Consider the following 26,675-nt stretch of genomic DNA (forward strand, 5'->3'; position numbering starts at 1 on the left):
GCAGCACCCTGCTTCCCAATACCAAATGCTGTGTTGGTTTCGAAGGGATGCCATAACACATGACCATAAATTGCATGGCTTAGGAACAAAAATTCCTTCTTTCATAGTTATGGAGGCCAAAAGTTTGAAATTGAAGTGTTGGTAGAGCCACAATTCCTCTGAAGGCTGTAGGGGAGAATCTTTCCTTGCCTCTTTCAGTTTCTGTGGCTCCTGATTTCTTTAACTTGTGGTAGCATGACTCAAGTCTCTGCCTTCATCATCTTCTCTGCGTCTCTGTCACAAATCGCTCTTCCTTTTCTCCTATAAGGATACCAGTCACTGGATTTAGGGCCCATCCTAAATCCAAAATGATCTTAAGATCCTTAATTACAAGTACAAAGACCCTATTAACAAGTAATAGGGTCACTGTTATTTGCTAGGTCATACATAACAAAGTATCAGAAACGATTAAATAATAGAACTTTACTGTGATAGTTCTGGAGGCTATAAGTCAGATCATGATGTCAGCAGGGTTGGTTTCTTTTGAGGGGTAAAAGGAAGAATCTTTTAGCCTCTCCCATAACCCCTGGCGTTTGCTGCCAATCTGGGGTGTTCCCTGGTTTGTAGAATCATCATTATGACCTCAGTTTTCATCTTCATATGGTGTTCACTCTGTATGCATGAATCTGTGCCCAAATTCCTCCTCTTTATAAGAACATCAGTCATATTGGATTTGGGCCCACCCTAAATACCTCATCTTAACTATTTATATCTATAATAACCTATTTGCAAATTAGGTCACATTCTGAGATGCTAGGAGTTAGAACTTCAACATATGAATTCTTGAAGACAGAAATCAAGCCATAACAGTCACATTCCTAGGTACTAGAAGTTAGGGCATGGACATGTTTTTTGGGGGGACATAATTCTTCCCACCAGCAATTGTTTTGGTTCTTGTCTTTCAACACATTAAATATTTCACTCCTATCTCTTTGTGCTTACATGGCTCCTGACAAGGACTCGGCTGTAATTCTTATACTTGTTCTATAAGCAAGATGTTTTTGTCTCTGAATTTTTTCAAGAATTTCTCTTTGTTTTAGTTTTTCTGCAGTCTGAATGTGTTATGCCAAGTGTATATTTTAAAACAGTTATTCTGTTTTATGTTCTCCAGCTTGAGTTTCCTAGATATGTGGTTTGGCACTTGTCTTTGATTTTGGAAAATTCTCATTCATTACTACGTTGAAGCCAGTTCCTTCTGAAGATTTTTATCTGAGAACGTGGTCTGGCCAAACAAAGCCTCCAACTCTTCATATTGTTTATGAGTAAATAGCTATGTTCTTGGTCCTTCTTCAATATAGTGGAACTACCTGGATCTTGTGGTAACATCAAGTTCATGCTGGAATCATTCATGTTGATTAATGGGTCTGGCAGGGGAATCTCTGAGCCCATTCTTATGGGGTTTCTGAAATCCGACATGGAAGACCTGTCATGAATCCCCTTGGAGAGCCCATTTTCTTTTTCCTTCTTTCTTTCCTTTTTTTTTTTTGAGACAAAGTTTCACTCTTTTGCTCAAGTCAGAGTCCCATGGTGTCAGCCTAACACACCACAACCTCAAACTCTAGGTTCAAGTGATCCTCCTGCTTCAGCTTCCTAAGTAGCTGGGACTGCAGGGTCCTACCACAAGACATAGCTTATTTTTCCTACTTTTAGTGGAGATGGAGTCTAACTCTTGCTTGGGCTGGTCTTGAACTCCTGAACTCAAGGGATCTTCTTCTTCTTCTTTTTTTTATGTTTTAAGACAGAGTCTCACTATGTCACCCTGGGTAGAGTGCTGTGGCGTTACAGCTCACAGCAACCTCAAACTCTTGGGCTTAAGTGATTCTCTTGCCTTAGCCCCCCAAGTAGCTGGGACTACAGGCACCCGCCACAACGCCCAGCCATTTTTTGTTGTTGTTGCAGTTGTCATTGTTGTTTAGCTGGCCCAGGCTGGGTTCGAACCCGCCAGCCTGGGTGTATGTGGCCAGCTCCCTGCCCACTGAGCAACAGGCGTCACCACAAGGGATCTTCTTGTTTTGGCCTCCCAAAGTGCTAAGATTAGAGGTGTGAGCCCACCAACCCCTGCCTGAGTGCTCATTTTCAATCCTGCTTGGTGTGACTCTCTGGAAATTTCTTTAGTGTCCAGATTAATCTTATATATCTTCTACCTCAGTACTGGAGATCAGCCACTTCCCCAAAGAGCCCTGGTTCCTTTTAGTAGAGAATGGTATTAGAAGAAAAGATATGAATGCTAGGTATGTTCACTTCTATCAGGCTAAGTTTGAGTCTGTGCTGTCCAATCTGGTAGCCATTATCCACATGTGGTTAAATTAAAATTAACAAAAATAAAATAAATTAAAAATTCAGTTTCACATTTCATGCTCTAAATAGCTACATGTGTTTAGGAGGCTACAATACTGGACAGAAAATATATAGAGAACATTTGACTCTTGCAGGAGGCAAATCTAAGAAACTCCCCCCCACACACACTTATTCATGAGTTCCTACTGTCTACTGCCTTTTAAATGTTTTCCTATGTTCCACTACATTGATTATTTAACACATTAAATACTTGCTTATTGAACATAGAAGCCCCTGTAGATCTAGAAATAAAGGTAGTCCCTGTTCTCTAAAAATCTACAATTTAATTTAATTTGAGAAAAATAAAATGGATTATTATAGAATAATATAATAAATTCCAACATAAGGAGGTTAAAACAGGATGGTGTAACAGTGTGTATCCCATTCTAGGGATGTCAAAGAAGTCTTCTTGGGAGAAATGAACTTTCTAAATGAAGTTTAGAAAGGCAAAAAACTATTGGCCTGGCAATTCGAAGGATAAGTCGAGAGTGCCAGCATTTGTTGTTCTCCCTTGTTTTTTCCATCGCTTTCCAATTGTTCACTTAAAAGACTTTCTCTCCTCTATACATTCTATTCAAATCTCTGCTTATTGTTCAGAGCCCATCTACTTGATTTATTTCTTACTATCTCTAACCAGATAAACCTCCAAATATGATTTCAGACCCACTAAATATTTACTTTATTTTTGTTATGAATGTAATAAGAACAAGGGGGTTGAGATTAGACTTACTGCTTACTATTTATGTGACATTGGGGAAATTACTTCATCTCCTTAAATTTCAATTTCTGCATCTGATAGTGGGATTAATAATACCTATATATTTGATGATTAAAATAATGTACTAAAAATACTTGGCTAGGTAACTGGAACATAGTTAACTATATAGTCTACTAGTAATAGCAGCCCTACAACTGGATTCTCTCCTTTGTTTGCTTAAGGATTTAAAATTGCTAACTCCTTCTCAGGTCAATCTTTACATTATCAAAGCATACATTATATTAGTTTAGTAAAACCCAGCAAATTATTTTTTCAAGCAGATTTCTTCCAGGCAGAATACTATGACTTATTCCTTGGTAAAATATTTTAGACAGATAATGATTTACAACTATAAAATCACAAAAATCACAACATATCAAAAATGTTATCTATTTCTTACAGCAACTTTAAATAAAATATAATTTCATATGTGAAACTTTAAAGAAAAATAATTTTCCTCATTAGGTTGACTTTGGTAAAAGTTTTTAAAATTATGAAATAAACATTTAAAGAATATTTTCAAAATGGTGAACTACTATTAAATGGTAAAAATTAGTCTTCTAAGAAAACCTATATATTTGTCAGAATCCACATCTTTATTTATAATTGGATCCTAATAAAAGCTTAAAATTGAAAGAAACAAAGCATCTTGATTTTTATAGAAATGTAACTATAATAGTTAAATATAATCAGAAACGACCAACGTTAAATAACATCAAGAATTGTTTTACTTTGATATATTATAAAGAAATCTAAAAGAATGGTGTGGAAAAGCATGGCATAAGGCAAGAACTAGAGATAACAGATTTTGCCCTTCATCACAGCTTGTTTAGAGGTCACTGAAAGAAATATGCCTATTATTTTGTGTATAAGTATAAAATATGTTTTTCAAAATGAATGATTTTACTGAAGTATACTTTAAATGTACAAAGTGGCATAAATATAACGTGGCATTACTCATGTTCTAGAAAGAGGAAAAGGAATGCTCACCAAGATTAATAAATACCAAACCTGAAAAAGAGAACATCATTTCCTCCAAAATAACGGACAGCTGGGCAGATTTTCTTTACCTGAGTAAATATTCATAAGACAGATGTGTAGTACTTTGGTGTTTCCCTTATTCCCTTACCAGTACATTTAAAAAATCTTCACATTTAATTTTCTTTTAAATTAGTTTAAGCTTTAAATAGTAGATTCTTTAAAAAACGGAGGATGTAAGAAGTTTTAGAGTATACTGTTTAAAAAAATTATTAAATCTCATTTTCATATTGTTAATTCTATTATATCAGTAATAAATCATATTTTTAAGCTTTATACATGTAATTATTCTAATTAATTATGTACGGTCCATATCATCTCATATATGAATTAATACTGATGGTGAAATCTTTCATCATGTTTTCCAAAAGGCAGCCTTACCTGTGGAGTCCAGTAAAAAGTGGGGCTCAATCTGTACAGTTTTCGTTTGTGGAAACTCTGAAGTGGCCTTGTTCGGGCTGCTGTACTCATGATAGTCAAGGATGGAGATTTCACTCTTGTCCTGTCTTTTCTCCTTTTCTTATTGTGCTTCTGGTTAACTAACCAGTTACTGGAGGAAGAGAGCTCATCTAAATTCTCTGAAGCACTGAAATGCCATAAAATAATTGGGGGGTAGGAAGGGGAATAAAACAAAACAAGACAAACAAAAAAGACAAAACTAAATGTAAATTGTCTTGGTCTACTATGAAAAGACTATTAATATTAGACAATTTTGTAGTAACAACTGATATGGAATTACATATTGAAGTGGTAAAAATAATTTCTACTTCTATTTTCTCCTGCAAAACAAATACCTGTAAGTTAGGAAAAGCTCACAAGTTTATTACTATGTCAATGTTCATTATAAATCAGTAATTTATCTACAGTATATGATGTAGCATTTAAACTATTTACACCACTTTTTTTTTACATATGGGTGAAATTATGTAGATTATAAAAGTCTAATCACTGCCCCATTAGTTGCTCTTATTTTTTCACCCACATTTTCCTCTGAGAATGTTGCTCTTAAACAAGCATGAAATACCAATTCAGTGAATTTTGAAACACAGCTACAACCTTATTATATTTTATAATTTTTTAAAAACTTTTGATAATACAGAAGCTGCAACTGTAAACTAATGAAATGGATCCCACAAACAACACATGAAAAAAGCATAATAATTTTATATTCTTCATATTCATTTCTAAGCATTGTATTTAAATATTTCAAATATTTTATAACATGAGAACATCAGAAAATAAACCCTCATTTCAAGATAAATTCAACTTCATTTATATGAGTATATTACGTATAAAATAAAAGCTTTTCAAGCACTACAAGGTACCAATTTCAATCTTACTTATGTAGACAAAAGCTAATCAATTTAGTATTCTAACATTAACAAGTGAATCTGCTTTACACGATACTGCTCAACATGTAGGTTATAAATATGCTATTTGGTTCAAACAGAATTATTGTTTACCAATAAATATAAGATACAGTTTTTCTACAGCAGTATTATTGCTTTTGGATCATATTTATGACTGCTATAAAATGTTCTATTAGCTTGGGGATAAAGATAATAATAATTCAAGAAAGCTTTACATAGTAATGAGAAACCAGATATAAGGGTATCTGGATGGCTTATATTTGTGATACCAAGAAAATAATTAAATATGGCATCTGATGAATATGATACATTAAATAAATATATAATTTAATATATATTATATTAATACACACAGTATAGGGAAAAAAGCTGATGACAACTATTTCCCTTTTTTTTTTTTTTTTTTGAGACAGAGTCTCAAGCTGTCACCCTGGGTAGAGTGCTATGGTGTCATTGCTCAGAGTAACCTCTAACTCTTGGGCTCAAGGGATGCTCTTGCCTCAGTTTTTTTTTTTCTATTTTTAGTAGAGACAGCCTCTTGCTTTTGCTCAGGCTGTTCTCTAACTCCTGAGCTCGTGCAATCCACCCGCCTTGGCCTCCCAGAGTGCTAGTACTACGCCACCACACCGGCCAGCTATCTCACTTTTAAAATACTAACTTAAGTCTCTAAGACTCTTTGCTAGAGGTGTCTAGCAAAAATGCTTTAAGTCTAGTTAAGAAAAGGTTCTAAAGATTTTTTGTCATGTACCTGGCTAAGAATAGTTTAGGGTATAATGGTACTTTCAAAGTAACAGGTCCAATATCATATCCTAATATTATTTTCTATGCCAGCAATACATATAATCTGTATTGTCTATGAAAAAGTTACATGTATCAATGCTAAGTAACAGTCTAGTCTTGAAAAACCACTCATAGAGCTCTGCTGTTAGCTCAAGCGTGAGCAGAAGGCAAACAGGATAGGCAAAATGAAGCAGGAACTGAATAGGTCAAGTGGTAACACAGAAGTCAGTCAAGGTCAAGAAGACAGGTTTCAGTAAGTGGCTGGTATGAAAAGTACTCAGGTCAGGAGAGCTAGGATTCAGAGATTCAGAAAAACAGAAGTAGATGCAGAACAAAAAGAGGCTCTATGTCCAGAGAGTGAGGAGTACCTTTAGGCCAAAACTTATCCTGGCTCCTTAAGAGACATTACTCTGGTAGTGTATGAGAAAATTAAAAGCTTTTATTCTGAGAGCTTGAGACACACTAAACTCTTTCCTCTATTTACAATTCTTTAGTTGTTAATGAGACATTAGTTTCCCTCCCCCCTCCTGGGAAGGTGAGTCTTGATCTCCTTTTTAAATGAAAGGACACCTCTTTTGAACTGGCTAGAATTTCACCAGCTGCTGTAAAGATGATTGGAAAGCTTGTCATTTGTGTCACTAAATGTACTAACAGTCATGCACTTAATGATTGATGAGTATATGCTCTAAGAAATGTATTGTTAGATAACAGGTGATTTCCATGCTATGCAAACATCACAGAGTATATTTACACAAACCTAGATGGTATAGTCTAATACATAACTTGGCTTTGTGGGATAGCTGATATATAATAAGGTTTCATGATCCTAAATGTCTCAAATATTTATGACAAGCGACTCAGTCTACAGTGAAGCTGCTGACCCCTCAAAGTGATAAGCATATGTGCAGGAGCTGAGGTGGTAAGATTACACCTGCTATAACCAGGTCCCATGTCCCCTGCCCCACCAGACCCAATAAGGAGGTGAAGCTAAAAGGTGACTGAGATAAGATCATGGGTATTCCTGAGGAAGACCATAAAAACAGCAAAGAAATTGACCATGGGTGAGATGTCTGAGCTGTATGAAACTGTCAGGAAAACATCAGTAACACTCTTGTCCTCCCTACTCTCATCGGTTAGCATTAGGAGGGAAATCCAGATTTGCCCAATTCCTCAGAGTGTGTTGGTTTTCTCTCTCTTAGTACAGCCTGTGTGTTGAATATATTTACATGATTGTTGGTGGATGCAAGTCTCAGAATGATTATAAATTAGAAAAGCATTTAATTAGCCACTGAGTCACTGTGAACCACCTCCACTTTACCCCTCAGTCCTAGTTAGCACAACTAGGCTGATTAGAACCTGACAAGATAATAGCCTATTACCTATTAATCTGTACAGCATGCTGGGTACTGAATACTGTAGTCAACAGTAATGCATTGGTTAAGTATTTATGTATTGCAATGGCTATGATGACACGAGGCAAAAGGAATTATTCAGCTCCATTATAATCTTATGGGACCACTGTTGTATAGGTATGTGGTCCTTTATTGATCAAAACATCATTGTGTGGGCGTGACTATATATATTTTAAAATTTCTAAGGTGATGTATTATCAGAAGAAAAATGTTTAATTTTATTCTTTTTCTATTAAGTATGTTCCCAACTGCAGGCAATCCATCCTTAGATTCTAATACTTTCTAATAATAGTAATTCTTGCTAAGTATTACTGACATTTATCTTTCTTGAATGATAGAGGAATTTATTGAAATTTAAAGATGTAAAGTCTGTTTATTTCACTACTAACCAATATGCAAGCTACATTATTCTCACCAAAGCTAATTTGTTGGTATATACATAATTTTCATAAATAATGGATGGAGGTTGTAAAAGGTAATTGCAAGTCCCTGATAAATTCACTTACTTTGCACAGTGTTTTACACTAAATAGGAAGTTAATTAATGAACCTCAATGAAAGCAAAAGGAAAGGAAAAAGGAAAAAACCTGAGAAAATTCTGAGGAAGACAATACAGCCTGCTCCTGTGACTGTAATCTAAGGCTTTGTCCTCAGGAGATGGTAATACATGTAATTAAGTATTACCTTTTGTAGGAACTTAAGACAAAGATATCATTAATAAATCAATACAAGACGTAACCATCCATGACAGTCTTTTTAAAAGAAAAGTTATAATAATAAAAGTAGAAGATCCGGAAAGAAAAGAACATTTCAACAAGCAATAAGGCTTAGGTTCTCACTGAGCTTAAGGTATACCTATGAAACACTGAAACTGAGGATGGATGCAATGGATCCAATACTGTCATATAATAATTATCAAAACAACTGTCATACACAATTATCAAGGGACTTTTTTTTTTTTTTTCTGAGACAGAGTTTCACTTGTTGATCTCACTAGAGTGCCTTGATGTCGTAGCTCAGAGAAACCTCAAACTCTTGCAATACAGGTGCCTGCCACACGTCTGGCTAGTTTTTTATAGAGATGGTGCCTCATTCTTTCTCAGGCTGGTCTCTAGCTCCTGAGCTCAAACAATCCACACTCCTTGGCCTTCCAGAGTGCTGAGATTACAGGCGTGAGCCACTGTGCCTGACCATCGATGGACTTTTGAAATAGCAAGTTTCCAAGTAGGATAGGACCAGGTGAGGCTGTAAGGACCAAGATAACTCCATTTTGTTAAAATTAACTTCTCGCGACTTGGGCACAACAAGGCAATGTATTACCTTCTTTTTTTAGATTTCTAACTGGAAGGTGGAGACCAAAAAAAAATCTCCCAAACTATAGGCTAGTTCTTTTATATTACAGGCACATAACATAACTTGGTTTGAAAATGAATTAAATAATTGAAGAGGGGCAAGTATTGAGGGTAGGTTTTAAGGCTTAAATCTTTCTCCACTTCCACTGCCCACTCTAGAACCCAAGTTATCTGTGGCAGGAATACTCCAATAGCCTTGTAACAGGTCTCTCTCATCCACATTTCCTCCCTTCTAGTCCCTTCTGTACTAATCTTCCAGGGAAAAAAATATGATCTGCTGTACTCTCCCCATCACCACTGGACACCCCAACACACAAAACTTAAAATCTTTAAAGCCTTCCCATTGCTCTTAAAACACTTAAATCCTAAATCTTTTAAAGGGCTCTAATTGGTCTGGCCCCTGCCATAGCTCTGCTGCCTCATCTTACATCAAGATCCCTCTTATCCTGTTGTCCTGACAAAGAAAAGCAACCTTTTATCTGAGGAATGCTAGCCTCTTTAAATTCTCAAGCAGTCATTTCTTATTTCCCCCTAGAGCTAATAATTACCTCTTGAAGGCACTTGCTATGTGAGTTCTAGACTAAGGCTAACTAGTCATAAAATGCCATATATACACTGGTCACTATAACTCATACCCAATAGTTCAACAATGTATAGCCAATCACTAATTAATGTTTCATCTACAAACGATAAGAATTCCTGTCAAATAACTTTGTATCAGTCCACTCCTTATCCCCTTCTGCTTTTAAAAACCTGCTTGTAACAAGTGCTGAACAAGCACTTCCCGACTTCAGTCATAGTCCTCATGTTTTCTAGGATGCAGTCTTCAAATTCAACCCTGGCCCAAATAAAATCTCTGTATTAATATTGCGTTGGTTTCATTCCTTAGGTTGACATTTTCAACCACGCTACCTCCTTTCATTTCAAATAACTCAAACTCCCTACAGTTCAAGAGCTATTTGTATGTCCTTTCTGCTTCCTAGAATCCTCACACACATCCTCCTTCCCTTACTTTATTTCCAATAATCGTTTGGCTCTCAGTTCCAAAGTCAGTTTCTCTGGGAAGGTTTTTTTGAGCATCTGCATAGTCGCCCTTCAAAGACTAGGTCAAACCTTATAAGCTTCAAAAGGTGAGCACTGTTTACCATTCCTTCCTAGTATTTCTCATAATGCTTATTTTATCTTATTTATATGATTATCTGATTAATCAGACTGTCAGTAGTACAGAGAAAAGTGTCCATTTTGTTTACTCTTGTATCAGAAGTTCCTGATACTGTGCCTTCCATAATAGCAGATGTGCAATGATTATTTGTTAAATGATGAAGAAATACTGCCGCTCATATATATTGTCATGTTTATCATCCCAGTTCTGTGATTAGTACAGCACATGAATAATGCATACTATCCCTAAATAATAAGTTTGGTGAATGACTAAATGTTCAACATTTTTAGTTTAAGAGCCAAAAGAAACTCTATACAGAAGGCTACAAGAGAGCTTTTACTAAGATATATACTCACACTATGTTGAGTTTCATTCTGAATCTCTGACTCTGGTTTAGTTTTTGATAGTAAGATATAATGGTGTATGACTTGATCATAAATTTATACAAATAATAAGCAGATGGAATTTATAAGATGTTTTGATTTGTAAAAGAACAAGAAAAGAGATTCAAGTCTAAAGTTTCTTCTAATCTTTAAAAAGTGCAAAATGGCTGAATGCTTTTATCTTAGAAAATAATCAAAAAAGTCATGAGTTCACACTTTATTAACACTGTTTATTTTCTCAAATAGTTATTTAGTGATTCTCTAAAATGACTGGTTTTCTATCACAATCCTAGAAATCTTAGCAGTTAAGATATTTATGGATGACAAGATAGGCATTCAATTTGCTTTTGTAGAATATGAACAGAAAAGTGAAAGCAAATTTTTCTCGACAATGTATTCCTATATTTAAATTACTCCAGAAAGAGAGGCGGAGCAAGATGGCAGCCGAGTAACAGCTTCCTTGCATCTGGGCACCGTGAGTCGGGGGAGATAGGACTCCAGGCATCTCTGGCTGGTGGGAACTGCCTATCATCACTCCTATGAGGCTACAGGGAGTCAGCAAGAGACTTCTGGACCCCAAGAGGAGGACTAAAACAGTGGAAAACCGGCAAGTGGTCGCGTGTGTTCAATCCGTCTAAACCCGCCCACAACTTCCACAGGAACAAGATCTTAAAGAGCAAGAGGAAGTGAAAGGAAAATTAGGGCAAGGAAACAGATAAAAGAAATCACTCATGAGGAAGAATCAGCAGAAAACTCCAGGCAACATGAAGAACCAGTCCAGAACAACCCCGCCAAGGGACCATGAGGTAGCTACTGCAGAGGATTCCACCTATACAGAAATGTTAGGAATGACAGAAAGGGAATTTAGAATACACATGTTGAAAACAATGAAAGAAATGATGGAAACAATGAAGGAAACTGCTAATAAAGTGGAAAATAACCAAAAGGAAATCCAAAAACAGAATCAAATCAGTGATGAACGATATGAAGAATATAAAAAGGATATAGCAGAGCTGAAGGAAATGAAACAGTCAATCAGGGAACTTAAAGATGCAATGGAAAGTATCAGCAACAGGTTAGACCATGCAGAAGAAAGAATTTCAGAGGTAGAAGACAAAGTTTTTGAGATAACTCAGATAGTAAAAGAGGCAGAAAAGAAGAGAGAGAAAGCAGAACGTTCACTATCAGAATTATGGGACTTTATGAAGCGTTCCAACATACGAGTTATAGGAATTCCAGAAGGGGAAGAAGAATGCCCCAGAGGAATGGAAGCCATACTAGAGAATATTATAAAAGAAAATTTCCCAAACATCACCAAAGATTCTGACACACTGCTTTCAGAGGGATATCGGACCCCAGGTCGCCTCAACTCTAACCGAGCTTCTCCAAGACACATTGTGATGAACCTGTCCAAAGTCAAGACAAAAGAAAAGATTCTGCAAGCTGCCAGGAGTAAGCGCCAGTTGACCTACAGGGGCAAATCCATCAGAGTGACCGCAGACTTCTCTAATGAAACTTTCCAAGCAAGAAGACAATGGTCATCTACCTTTAATCTACTTAAACAGAACAATTTTCAGCCCAGAATTCTGTACCCTGCTAAGCTAAGCTTCAAAATTGATGGAGAAATCAAATCATTTATGGATATACAAACATTGAGGAAATTTGCCACAACAAGACCAGCTCTACAGGAAATACTTCAACCTGTTCTGCACACTGACCACCACAATGGATCAGCAGCAAAGTAAGAACTCAGAAATCAAAGGACAGAGCCTAACCTCCACACTGATGCAAAAGATAAAACTAAGCAATGGACTCTCACCAAATAAGACGAATAGAATACTACCACACTTATCAATTATCTCCATAAATGTTAATGGCTTGAATTCCCCACTGAAGAGACATAGATTGGCTGACTGGATTAAAAAACACAAGCCATCCATTTGCTGTCTGCAAGAAACACACCTGGCTTCAAAAGACAAATTAAAGCTCCGAGTCAAGGGATGGAAGACAATTTTTCAGGCAAATGGAATTCAGAAGAAAAGAGGAGTTGCAATCTTATTTTCAGATACATGTGGATTTAAAGCAACTAAAGTAAAAAAAGACAAAGATGGTCACTTTATATTGGTCAAGGGGAAAATACAACAAGAAGACATTTCAATTCTAAATATTTATGCACCCAATTTAAATGCTCCCAGATTCTTGAAGCAGACCTTACTCAGTCTGAGCAATATGATATCTGATAATACCATCATAACAGGGGACTTTAACACACCTCTTACAGAGTTGGACAGATCCTCTAAACAGAAATTAAACAAAGATATAAGAGACTTAAATGAGACCCTAGAACAACTATGCTTGATAGACGCATATAGAACACTCCACCCCAAAGATAAAGAATATACATTCTTCTCATCACCCCATGGAACATTCTCCAAAATTGATCATATCCTGGGACACAAAACAAATATCAACAGAATCAAAAGAATTGAAATTTTACCTTGTATCTTTTCAGACCATAAGGCACTAAAGGTGGAACTCAACTCTAACAGAAATGCTCGACCCCACCCAAAGGCATGGAAATTAAACAATCTTCTGTTGAATAACAGATGGGTGCAGGAAGAAATAAAACAGGAAATCATTAACTTCCTTGAGCATAACAACAATGAAGACACAAGCTACCAAAACCTGTGGGATACTGCAAAAGCAGTTTTGAGAGGAAAATTCATCGCTTTAGATGCCTACATTCGAAAAACAGAAAGAGAGCACATCAACAGTCTCACAAGAGATCTTATGGAATTGGAAAAAGAAGAACAATCTAAGCCTAAACTCAGTAGAAGAAAAGAAATATCCAAAATCAAATCAGAGATCAATGAAATTGAAAACAAAAGAATCATTCAGAAAATTAATGAAACAAGGAGTTGGTTTTTTGAAAAAATAAATAAAATAGATAAACCATTGGCCAGACTTACTAGAAATAGAAAAGTAAAATCTCTAGTAACCTCAATCAGAAATGATAAAGGGGAAATAACAACTGATCCCACAGAGATACAAGAGATCATCTCTGAATACTACCAGAAACTCTATGCCCAGAAATTTGACAATGTGAAGGAAATGGATCAATATTTGGAATCACATCCTCTCCCTAGACTTAGCCAGGAAGAAATAGACCTCCTGAACAGACCAATTTCAAGCACTGAGATCAAAGAAACAATAAAAAAGCTTCCAACTAAAAAATGCCCTGGTCCAGATGGCTTCACTCCAGAATTCTATCAAACCTTCAAGGAAGAGCTTATTCCTGTACTGCAGAAATTATTCCAAAAAATTGAGGAAGAAGGAATCTTCCCCAACACATTCTATGAAGCAAACATCACCCTGATACCAAAACCAGGAAAAGACCCAAACAAAAAGGAGAATTTCAGACCAATCTCACTCATGAATATAGATGGAAAAATTCTCAACAAAATCCTAGCCAATAGATTACAGCTTATCATCAAAAAAGTCATTCATCATGATCAAGTAGGCTTCATCCCAGGGATGCAAGGCTGGTTTAACATACGCAAGTCCATAAACGTTATCCACCATATTAACAGAGGCAAAAATAAAGATCACATGATCCTCTCAATAGATGCAGAAAAAGCATTTGATAAAATCCAGCATCCTTTTCTAATTAGAACACTGAAGAGTATAGGCATAGGTGGCACATTTCTAAAACTGATTGAAGCTATCTATGACAAACCCACAGCCAATATTTTACTGAATGGAGTTAAACTGAAAGCTTTTCCTCTTAGAACTGGAACCAGACAAGGTTGTCCTCTGTCACCTTTACTATTCAACATAGTGCTGGAAGTTCTAGCCAATACAATTAGGCAAGACAAGGAAATAAAGGGAATCCAAATGGGAGCAGAGGAGGTCAAACTCTCCCTCTTTGCTGACGACATGATCTTATACTTAGAGAACCCTAAAGACTCAACCACAAGACTCCTAGAAGTCATCAAAAAATACAGTAATGTTTCAGGATATAAAATCAATGTCCACAAGTCAGTAGCCTTTGTATACACCAATAACAGTCAAGATGAGAAGCTAATTAAGGACACAACTCCCTTCACCATAGTTTCAAAGAAAATGAAATACCTAGGAATATACCTAACGAAGGAGGTGAAGGACCTCTATAAAGAAAACTATGAACTCCTCAGAAAGGAAATAGCAGAGGATATTAACAAATGGAAGAACATACCATGCTCATGGATGGGAAAAATCAACATTGTTAAAATGTCTATACTTCCCAAAGCAATCTACCTATTCAATGCCATTCCTATCAAAGTACCTACATCGTACTTTCAAGATTTGGAAAAAATGATTCTGCGTTTTGTATGGAACCAGAAAAAACCCCGTATAGCTAAGGCAGTTCTTTCTAACAAAAATAAAGCTGGGGGCATCAGCATACCAGATTTTAGTCTGTACTACAAAGCCATAGTGGTCAAGACAGCATGGTACTGGCACAAAAACAGAGACATAGACACTTGGAATCAAATTGAACACCAAGAAATGAAACTAACATCTTACAACCACCTAATCTTCGATAAACCAAACAAGAACTTACCTTGGGGGAAAAACTCCCTATTCAATAAATGGTGTTGGGAGAACTGGATGTCTACATGTAAAAGACTGAAACTGGACCCACACCTTTCCCCACTCACAAAAATTGATTCAAGATGGATAAAGGACTTAAATTTAAGGCATGAAACAATAAAAATCCTCAAAGAAAGCATAGGCAAAACACTGGAAGATATTGGCCTGGGGGAAGACTTCATGAAGAGGACTGCCATGGCAATTGCAACAACAACAAAAATAAACAAATGGGACTTCATTAAACTGAAAAGCTTTTGTACAGCTAAGGAGACAATAACCAAAGCAAAGAGACAACCCACACAATGGGAAAGGATATTTGCATATTTTCAATCAGACAAAAGCTTGATAACCAGGATCTATAGAGAACTCAAATTAATCCACATGAAAAAAGCCAACAATCCCTTATATCAATGGGCAAGAGACATGAATAGAACTTTCTCTAAAGACGACAGACGAATGGCTAACAAACACATGAAAAAATGTTCATCATCTCTATATATTAGAGAAATGCAAATCAAAACATCCCTGAGATATCATCTAACCCCAGTGAGAATGGCCCATATCACAAAATCTCAAAACTGCAGATGCTGGCGTGGATGTGGAGAGAAGGGAACACTTTTACACTGCTGGTGGGACTGCAAACTAGTACAACCTTTCTGGAAGGAAGTATGGAGAAACCTCAAAGCACTCAACCTAGACCTCCCATTCGATCCCGCAATCCCATTACTGGGCATCTACCCAGAAGGAAAGAAATCCTTTTATCATAAGGACACTTGTACTAGACTGTTTATTGCAGCTCAATTTACAATCGCCAAAATGTGGAAACAGCCTAAATGCCCACCAACCCAGGAATGGATTAACAAGCTGTGGTATATGTATACCATGGAATACTATTCAGCCATTAAAAAAAATGGAGACTTTACATCCTTCGTATTAACCTGGATGGAAGTGGAAGACATTATTCTTAGTAAAGCATCACATGAATGGAGAAGCATGAATCCTATGTACTCAATTTTGATATGAGGACAATTTATGACAATTAAGGTCATGGGGGGGAAGCAGAAAGAGGGATGGAGGGAGGGGGCGGGGCCTTAGTGTGTGTCACACTTTATGGGGGCAAGACATGATTGCAAGAGGGACTTTACCTAACAATTGTAATCAGTGTAACTGGCTTATTGTACCCTCAAGGAATCCCCAACAATAAAAAAAAAAAAAAAAAAAAAAAAAATAAATTACTCCAGAAAGTGAGGGCAAAAGCTCAGAAGTGGGTCAATTAATCTCTTCCCTGATATTTTATTGTGAATCACTACCAAGATTATTGTTCTACAAATATTATATACTTAAAATTAATTAGTAAAACAATCTAAAGATATGAGCATATGGGGACATATATTAGCTTCCTGGTATCTTCTTGTTGGTGCTGATAATGGGGGAAGTATGTGGAACAAATTGTCTTAATTTCAATTTACTTTCAAAATAAACCCAATGAACAATAGTCTAAAATTTTTACTAGCATTATTATTCAAGTATTTAATAACATTTTGGCTAAAATAAGCTGTGTTTTTAGAAGGATTAGGATAAACCTTATAATGGTCTACTCAAAGTAACTTTAGCAAAAAAGAAACTTTTGAGGCGGCACCTGTGGCTCAAAGGAGTAAGGCGCCGGCCCCATATGCCGGAGGTGGCGGGTTCAAACCCAGCCCTGGCCAAAAAACTGCAAAAAAAGACAAAAAAAAAAAAGAAACTTTTGAGTCAGGTTATAAATGAAGAATGCTAGAACCATAAAAGCATAGCAAAGACTTCAGAAGGTTACTTTTATCTCTTAGCATAAAGCAATAGGTAATCCATAAAGATTATTTTTTCCCAATATTTTGTATACTCTCTTAAATCTCCCTATTCATGTTATAAATTTACTGAAGTAAAAACTGGGAAAATTTTTCATAAAACATAAATACTAGTTTTGTACTTAAGTATAATGTTTATTATGGTGGCTACAACTTTTTTTCTTAATAAAGGAAAAGGAAAGCATTTTAGATGAACATACCATGAAACTCATGGTATATGACTGTCTACTGGGCAAGCCTGCTTTCTTAGCTAAGTAGTTATTTTCTTAGTTTGGTTGGAGGAAAAAACAAGTCTATCATTGAGAAAGAGAGTTATATATTTTCATTGCTTTACTATAATGCTAGTGATTTGTAAGGATGCATTTGCAATCCAATCCACATTACAACATGGTGGATGACTGCTTTGGAAAATACTTCTATGTAACAATATGTGATTAAAAATGCTTTCAAAGTTTGGAGTTTCGTGCTCACTTCGGTGCATATATACCAAAATTGGAATGATATAGAGAAGATTAGCATGGCCCCTGTGGAAAGATGGCATGCAAGTTCGTGAAGTGCTCCATATTTTTAAATAATAAAAAAAAAGAAAAAATAAGACAGTTTGGAATTTAAAATGTATATTAAACTATATTCAGGGATTACTGTCTGTCATTCACAGGAAAATAAGGTCCAAGGCCCTTTAGCATAGTACTGTGAAAAAGCTATATCCTTAAGATATCCTCAAAAGCCAGGAATTACTCAAGGTAAGAAGACCATAATACATTATCCTTGAATACCAGGACAATAACTAGCTGAAGAGCTAGGCTCTATGGAAAGATAGCCCAATTTCAGTATTTAACACAGGTTAAACTGAACAAATCTTGATTTCCCTTTTCAGATTACCTTCCATGATATACGTGTCCGGCCCTTTGGCTTAAAAATACACTATGCAGCCAAGGAAACTAAGCTTATGGAATAGCAAAGAATAAATATTCAACACAGAATTTTAAAGTATTGTTGTAGGCCAGTGGTTTCCAACTTTTTGCCCAATTTGACATAATTATCACAATAAACCACTTAAAGTGGAAATAAGCTTTATACATACTCAGAGAGATTATGATAGCACCCCAGCCCACCCACCATAGATATATACAAGTACAAATATCCATCCCTGCTGTGCTAGGTTGAATAGTGTCTTCCCAGAACCTCAGAACGTGACCTTATTTGGAAATAAAGACTTTGAAGATGTAATTATTTAAGATAAGGACATACTGGATGAGGGTGAGCCCTAAATCCAGTCAGTTGTATACTTAAGGGAAGAGACACACACAGGGAAGAATACCATGAGAAGACACAGGCCGAGTTTGGAGTGATGTTATTTATACACTGAAAGAAAGCCCAGGACTGCAGGTGAACGCCTGCAGCTAGGAAGAGCCAAAGAAGGATTCTTCCCTAGAACCATCACAGGCAGCATAGTCCTGCCTGATACCTTGATTGTAAACTTCCAGAACTGTGAAAGAATAAATATTTATTATTTTAAGCCACAGTTAGAGCTAATTTGTTACAGCAGCCCTAGAAAAGAAATACGTCCATAAACATAGACCTAGGAATGACTGTTTTTGCATGACTTGTAATGTCTGTTTCACATCTCTCCTTTTCACCAGCTGGAATTCTCTGTAGCCTTCAGCTAAGGGAGGCAGCAATGCTTTCCAAACTTGCCCTATTGCCCAAAGTCTTGCCAATATCTGAATTTACTACCTTCTTTTGAGATACATACATATATATATATATATATATATAAATATATACATATATGCATATATGTATATGTATTTTTGTATATCTATATATATATATATTTGAGAAAAAGTCTCACTCAGTTGCCCTGTGTAGAATGCTATGGCATCAGCTCACAGCAACCTCAAACTCCTGGCCTCAAGCCATCCTCTTGGCCTCAACCTCCTCGGTAGCTGGGACTATAGGTGCCTGCCACACACCTGGCTAGTTTTTCTATTTTTAGTAGAGACAGGGTCTCGCTCTCAATCAGGCTGGTCTCAAAGTCCTGAGCTCAGGCAATCCACCTGCCTGAGGCCTCCCTAAGTGTTAGGATTACAGGCATGAGCCTCCATACCGGGCCAGAATTTAGGGAACGCATCATATACTCAGATAACCGAATGACATTTAGGATGGCAATAACCAATTTTAAAGAAACTGAAAAAGATATAAAATTACTTCCAATAAATCCGAACTATGGAAATAAAAATGAAAATGATACATGTAGCAAGGAAATATACTCCAAGCAATATAATTTCTTCTTAGAATTTTCTGAATTTTCCTACAATGAACTTTACTATTTTTGTAGTAATAAAACAAAATGTCACTTAAAATTACAGTCTTCTTTCTTTCTTTTTTATTAGGACTTCAGTTAAGAAAAGGAAATGAAAGTCATCCAAATTGGAAAAGAGAAAGTCAAATTAACTCTGTTTACTGATGATATATTACAGCTAGAAAAACCTAAAGACTCCACCAACAACTTTTAGATTTGATAAATAAATTACAGTATCGTTTCAAGATACAAAATCAGAGTACAAAAATCAGTAGTGTTTTTATATGTGTATTCCAAAAACTGTCAAGCTAAGAACCAACAGGCAATCCCATTTATAATAGCTCAAAAAAATAAATAAAACACCTAGGAACATATTAGGTTATTAAGTAATCTATATCCAATTTCCTTAAGTATTAAGTTTGACAGTTGGCATATCTGACATTTCACTTTGATGCTTTTTTTTTTAATTGTGAAGGTACATCCTCATTGTTTCAAACACACATTTTGACATCTGATTATCTCACAGAAGAAATTTTTTAGAGCAATTTTTGTGAAACCATGGGTGAATCAAAAATCTATGTCATTTTTGAATATGAGTTCCACCATGGAACCAATTCAGTGAAGAAAGCTTGAAATATTAATGAAGTGTTTAGGAAGGTTGTGGCTAATGAATACACAGCACAAAATTTCTCTGGTTTGAGAAGTTCCATTCTGGTGATTTCAATATTGTAAATGAGCCATGTGGATGACCTCAGAACAAGGCAGATAATGAGTTGACAGCTGTAGTAGAAGTGAATGTATCTCAACCTATGTGTAAATTAGCAGAAAAGTTTGATGGTACTATTCCAACAACACTGGACCATTTGAAACAAATTGGCAAGGTAAAGAAACTGGATAGATGGGTTCTTCATGAATTAAATGAGTGTCAGAAGAGAACCATCTGTCCCGAAGCTTGTCTTTCTTTGTTGTCGTGACATAAAGGTGAGTCCTTTCTGCACTATATTGTTATGTGTGATAAAAATGTTTCTTTTTGACAATCGCAAGCATTCAGCACAATGGCTAAAGATTAAATGCTGAAAAATAGTACAAAATCAAATATCAAAGAAAGCTAAAAGTGTCTGCTTGGTGTTTTAGCATTGGCATTATTCACTGTGGCTTTATGAAATCTGGTCAACTGATCATAGCAGATGTCTACTGCAACCAAATGGATGACACGATAAGGATGCTTTCAATTAAGCAGCTGAGATTTGTCAACAGAGATGGGCCAATCCTCTTGCAAGACAATGTTATCACACAAACTTGGCAACTGTTATCCACCATATTCACCAGACCTTGTGCCAAATGACTACCACTTCTTTCAGGCTTTCAACCACTTCTAGCAAGGAAAAATATTTAATTACCAGCAAGCTGTGGAAAATGACTTTTATGATTTCATCTCCACTCACCCTCCAGGCTTCTTTGCTGCTGGCATACACAAGCTACTGTTAAAATGGCAAAACTGTGTCAACAGCTTAGGCGTATACTTTGACTAACTGTACTGCTTCTTGTTTGAGATATAATAAAGTAAACTTTTGATTTGACATAATTTTTGATTAACTTTAAAAGTTAATCATTACTTTTGATTTGCCATAATTTTTATCCAAGGAGGTAAAAGATGTCTATAAGGAAAAACATAAAACACTGATGAAAGAAATTGTACATTACACAAATGGAAGAATATCCATGCCCATGGACTGGAAGAATTAAATTTTTAAAATTACCATACTACCTGACGCAACCTACAGATTCAATGCAATTCCTCTCAAAATACTAATACCATTTTTCACAGAATTAGACAAAACATTCTTAAAATTCATATGAAACCAAGAAACAGTCTGAATAGCCAAAGCAATCATAAGAAAAAAGAACAAAGCTAGAGGCATCATATTACCTATTATACTACAAGGCTATAGTTACCAAAATACTAGTTCTGGCATAAAAACAGACACATAGATCAATGAAACAGGATAGAAAACCTAGAAATAAAACCACAAGTTTATCTCCAACTAATCTTTGACAGTGTAGATAAGAACATACACTGGTAAAAGGATATCCTCTTTTTATAAATGTTGCCAGGAACATTGGATCGCCATATGAAGAAGAATGAAACAAGATATCTATCTCTCACCATACATAAAAATCAACTCAAGATAGAGTATAGAATTAAATGTAAGACCTGAAACTATAAAATACACTAGAAAAAAACCTAGGCTAAACTCTCATGGCCATTAGTCTCAGCAAAGAAGTTATGACTAAGACCTTGAAAGCATAGGCAACAAAAACATAAGCATATGAATGGGACATAATTGGACTAAAAATCTTCTGCACAGCAAAAGAAATAATCAACACAGTGAACAGACAACCTGCAGAATGGGAGAAAATGGTTCTAAATGATGCACTAATATCCAGAACTTAAGACCTCAAACAACATAACAATAAAAAAAAATACTATTAAAATGTGGGCAGGAGACACGAATGGATATTTTTCACAAGACATAGAAATGGCCAAAAAGCATATGAATGACAGTAACAAATTATGGTTAATAATATTAAATGTGATAATAAAGTGGTAGGTGTGTTTAAAAAGGCTTATCAAAGAAATGCATAGAACTGTTTATAGTTAAAATAAAAATTACTAGAATCTGCTTTTTAAAAATTTCTAGGAAAAAAAAATCTGCCAGGAAGAGGAATAACTGAAATGAATTAGCAAAATATTGAGAATTGTTGAAGTTGGGAATATGTGGTTTCTTTTTGCTATGCTTTCTATATGTCTAAATAAAAAGTAGAGGGGAAAAAACGGCCAATTTTTACCTTGTAATCTACAATTCTTATCACTGGCTCTTAACTTCAAGTGGGACTTTCTAAAACATAAAGGCAGAGTCTAGGAAGTCAGTATGATAGTCTTATTTTTCTACCTGAGAAATGAGACATAAGGTTGACAAACACTTCTATCCAATCTACGATATTCAATTACTATTTTTTATTTTAAGGAAAATTTGGAAATAAAAAGAAATTGGATAAAAAATAAAAGTTGAAGTGTTCTCCAAAATCTCATTTTCTAAACACAGAGTATATAGTTTGCATTAAAATGTTAATTCATACCCTTCAAATCATTTTTCTATAAAATCGTACTATACTTTTAGCATCCTGATTTTTCCTCCTAACATTATAAAGTAAGTATTCTTCTATGATTATATACTTTCTATACATATAATTTTTTAATAGTTATATGATATTAGATCCAGTGGTTATACTACAATTTATTAAAACATTCCCCTATATAACATTAGGTTTTAGACTTAATTATTAGAGATAAAAAAGGGAAAAGTAAGCTTTTTACAAAAGAAAATCATTTCTACTGGCACCATTTTAAAAATACAGCAGTTTTATTTCCCTACTGACATAATAACTCTAGTAAATATGATATTTAATATCATTCACAAGAATCCAAAATTATGTCGAAAACATTAACCTAGAATATGCTGCTAACAAATAATGTTTTCTCATAATTGAGAAATAACTATTGAAAATATTAAGGTAAATGAATTACTTTATATGTGATTAGTTTGCCAGCTTATATGCAGTTTTTCAATTATGATATCCAATTAGAAAGAATGGTTGCATTTCATGTGACAGAATTACCATTAGTGGAAATAAACAGCATGGCAATGATTCATTGGTATTTAATTTCATATTGTATTTTGGGACTCATTAAAGCATAAATGAACAGCAACAAAAATCTAGATGTTATTTGAAGCAGAAATTTACTCTTTCAGAGATAATACCCCATGGGGTAAACGAGGATCCATTTCTACATTTTATGTTCATTTTAGAGTCCAAGATCTAAAAACCACAAACTATCCCTATGATTAGCACTTCATTTATTTGAAGATTCAATCTTCTTAGTTGCTCAGTTCCTGGTGATTCATCTTAAACTCTGCTCCCAAGATTAATAAAGCTAAAAACCCAACTCAGACACTTTCCTGGGAGATACTGCCATTAAATAAAAGATGGGGTTAGGAATCAAAGAGTAACAAGAGTGTAAACAGGCGCTCTGGAAAGCAATTGACCAAGGGAGAATATTATTAAAATGATCATAAAGAATTTTTTTTATTATATCAAATAGTAAGTTTTATGTGGTTCACAAAAATTATGTAGAGAATCAGTGGCCAAACTAAAAATAAAAAATTTCAATTTCTTTTAACTAATTATATTCAAAAATTATAATGTGATATAAAGCTAGAATAAATGTTCTTGTTTTTTTTTTTAAGGTAAATGTGGATTTTAATCCCCATTTTCTCTCTGAAATGAATCTATAGATCGGAAAAGAACACTTAAGACTAACATGTCAACCAAATACAACGTGTGGAACTTTGGATCCCAATTTGAAAAACAGTAAAAATTAAAATATGTCTGAGACTATCATGAAAACAGGAACACCGTCTAGATATTTAATTGTGTTAAAGAACCATGGTTAATACTTACAAGCATGACAATCTTATTTTTGTTGTTCTTTAAAATCCTCACCTTTCAGAAATACCTGCCAAAATATTTATGAATGCAGTGATATCTGGGATGCTTCAAAGCCAGTGGTGCAATGAGTGCGAGCGTGCTGTGAGGAAAATACACAGATCTGAGACAAGATGGTCTGTGAACTGTTAATGACTGAATCTATATGATGGGTACACAGGGCTTATTATGCTATTCTCTCTGCTTATATATTTAAAAATTTTTTCATTATAAACTTTAAAAAAAAATTCATTTCCTTCAAGGGCTGTTAAAGTTTTTTGTGTTATTTAATTTACCTATATAATAAACGCTTATTAGTGACGTCCACAACTGATAAGATACTGATAGCTTTATGTTATTCAGGAAAAAACACGTGGGCTTTTGTGGAGATGAGATGAATGGCAGCCATTTAAAGTAGAAACTATAATTTGTGATTCTCCAATAATAGGACTCTCCTTTTCTTCTTTTTCTTTTATATATATTTTTTTCTCTTTTTCCTTCTTTTCTTTTCCTTTCTTTTTTTTTATTATTAAATCATAGCTGTGTACATTAATGCGAACACGGGGCACCATACACTGGTTTTATAGACTGTTTGACACATTTTCATCACACTGGTTAACATAGTTTTCCTGGCATTTTCTCAGTATTGTGTTAAGACATTTATCTTCTACATTTACTAAGTTTTACGTGTACCCTTGTAAGATGCACCACAGGTGTAATCCCACCAATCACCCTCCCTCTGCCCATCCTCCCCCCCATCCCCTCCCTCTACCCCTTTCCCCTATTCTTAGGTTATAACCAGGTTATAGCTTTTATGTGAAAGCCATAAATTAATTTCATAGTAGGGCTGAGTACATTGGATACTTCTTCCATTCTTGAGATACTTTACTAAGAAGAATATGATCCAGCTCCATCCATGTAAACATGAAAGAGGTAAAGTCTCCATCTTTCTTTAAGGCTGCATACTATTCCATGGTGTACATATACCACAATTTATTAATCCATTCGTGGGTTGATGGGCACTGGGGCTTCTTCCATGACTTAGCAATTATGAATTGGGCTGCAAGAAACATTCTGGTACAAATATCTTTGTTATAATATGATTTTTGGTCTTCTGGGTATATACCTAGTAAAGGAATTATAGGATTAAATGGCAGATCTATTTTTAGATCTCTAAGTGTTCTCCAAACTTCTTTCTAAAAGGAATGTATTCATTTGCATTCCCACCAGCAGTGTAGAAGTGTTCCCTTTTCTCCACATCCACGCCAACATCTCTGGTCTTGGGATTTTGTGATATGGGCTAATCTTACTGGAGTTAGATGATATCTCAAAGTAGTTTTGATTTGCATTTCTCTGATGATTAAAGATGATGAGCATTTTTTTCATATGTCTGTAGGCCATGTGCCTGTCTTCTTCAGAGAAGTTTCTCTTCAAGTCTCTTGCCCAGCCTGCGATGGGATCTCTTGTTCTTTACCTGCTTATATGTTTGAGTTATCTGTGGATTCTGGTTATTAAACCTTTGTCAGAGGGTGGCGCCTGTGGCTCAGTGAGCAGGGCACTGGCCCCATATACCGAGGGTGGCGGGTTCAAACCCAGCCCTGGCCAAACTGCAACAAAAAAATAGCTGGGTATTGTGGCGGGTGCCTGTAGTCCCAGCTACTCGGGAGGCTGAGGCAGGAGAATCGCCTAAACCCAGGAGTTGGAGGTTGCTGTGAGCTGTGTGACGACACAGCACTCTACAGAGGGCAATAAAGTGAAACTCTGTCTCTACAAAAATAAAATAAAATAAAATAAAATAAAATAAACCTTTGTCGGTGACATAACCTGCAAATATCTTCTCCCCATTCTAAGGGCTGTTTGCTTGCTTTACTTACTATGTTCTTGGCTGTGCAGAAGCTTTTTAGTTTGATCAGGTCCCAGTAGTGTATTTTTGAAGCTGCTTCAATTGCCTGGGGGGGGGGGGTCCTCCTCATAAAATACTCGCCCAGACTGATTTCTTCAAGGGTTTTCCCTGCACTCTCTTCTAGTATTTTTATAGTTCCATGTCTTAAGTTTAAATCTTTAATCCAGTGAGAGTCGATCTTATTTAATGGTGAAAGGTGTGGGTCCAGTTTCAGTCTTCTACAGGTTGCCAGCCAGTTCACCAGCACCATTTGTTAAAGAGGAAATCATTTCCCCACTGAATGTTTTTAATTGGCTTGTCAAAGATCAAATAATGGTAAGTAGCAGGATTCGTCTCTTGGGTCTCTATTCTGTTCCAGACATCTACTTCTCTGTTTTTGTGCCAGTACTATACTGTTTTGATCACTATCAATTTATAGTACAGTCTGAGGTTGGGTAGCGTGATTCCTCCTGCTTTGATTTTATTTCTGAGTAATGTCTTGGCTATTCTAGTTTTTTTCTGATTCCATATAAAACAAAGTATTATTTTTTCAAGATCTTTAAAGTATGATAGTAGAGCTTTAATAGGGATTGCATTAAAATTGTATATTGCTTTGGGTAGTATGGACATTTTAACAATGTTGATTCTTCCCAGCCATGAGCATGGTATGTTTTTCCATTTGTTAACATTTTCAGCTATTTCTTTTCTTAGAGTTTCATAGTTCTCTTTATAGAGATCTTTCACATCCTTTGTTAGATAAACTCCCAAATACTTCATCTTCTTTGGCACTACTGTGAATGGAATAGAGTCCTTAAATGTTTTTTCAGCTTGACTATTG

At 35.5% G+C, this 26,675-nt stretch overlaps 1 protein-coding gene and 1 non-coding gene across 7 annotated transcripts in view; one reads left to right on the forward strand and one right to left on the reverse strand.

Moving 5' to 3' along the window:
- KANSL1L (KAT8 regulatory NSL complex subunit 1 like) overlaps positions 1-26,675 on the reverse strand; it is a 154,186-nt gene that overhangs the window by 42,471 nt on the left and 85,040 nt on the right. For 5 of the 6 annotated variants that reach the window (XM_053597790.1, XM_053597785.1, XM_053597786.1 and 2 more), the window contains one exon: positions 4,553-4,757. In XM_053597790.1, the coding sequence (XP_053453765.1) occupies positions 4,553-4,757 (205 nt within the window). The remainder of the gene's footprint in view (positions 1-4,552; positions 4,758-26,675) is intronic. The other variant, XM_053597789.1, reaches the window with a different exon arrangement.
- LOC128590977 (U6 spliceosomal RNA) lies at positions 17,566-17,671 on the forward strand. Its single transcript, XR_008381434.1, has one exon. It is a non-coding gene; the product is annotated as a U6 spliceosomal RNA (small nuclear RNA).

The sequence above is a fragment of the Nycticebus coucang genome, chromosome 7 (assembly GCF_027406575.1).
Source record: "Nycticebus coucang isolate mNycCou1 chromosome 7, mNycCou1.pri, whole genome shotgun sequence".
NCBI lineage: Eukaryota > Metazoa > Chordata > Mammalia > Primates > Lorisidae > Nycticebus > Nycticebus coucang.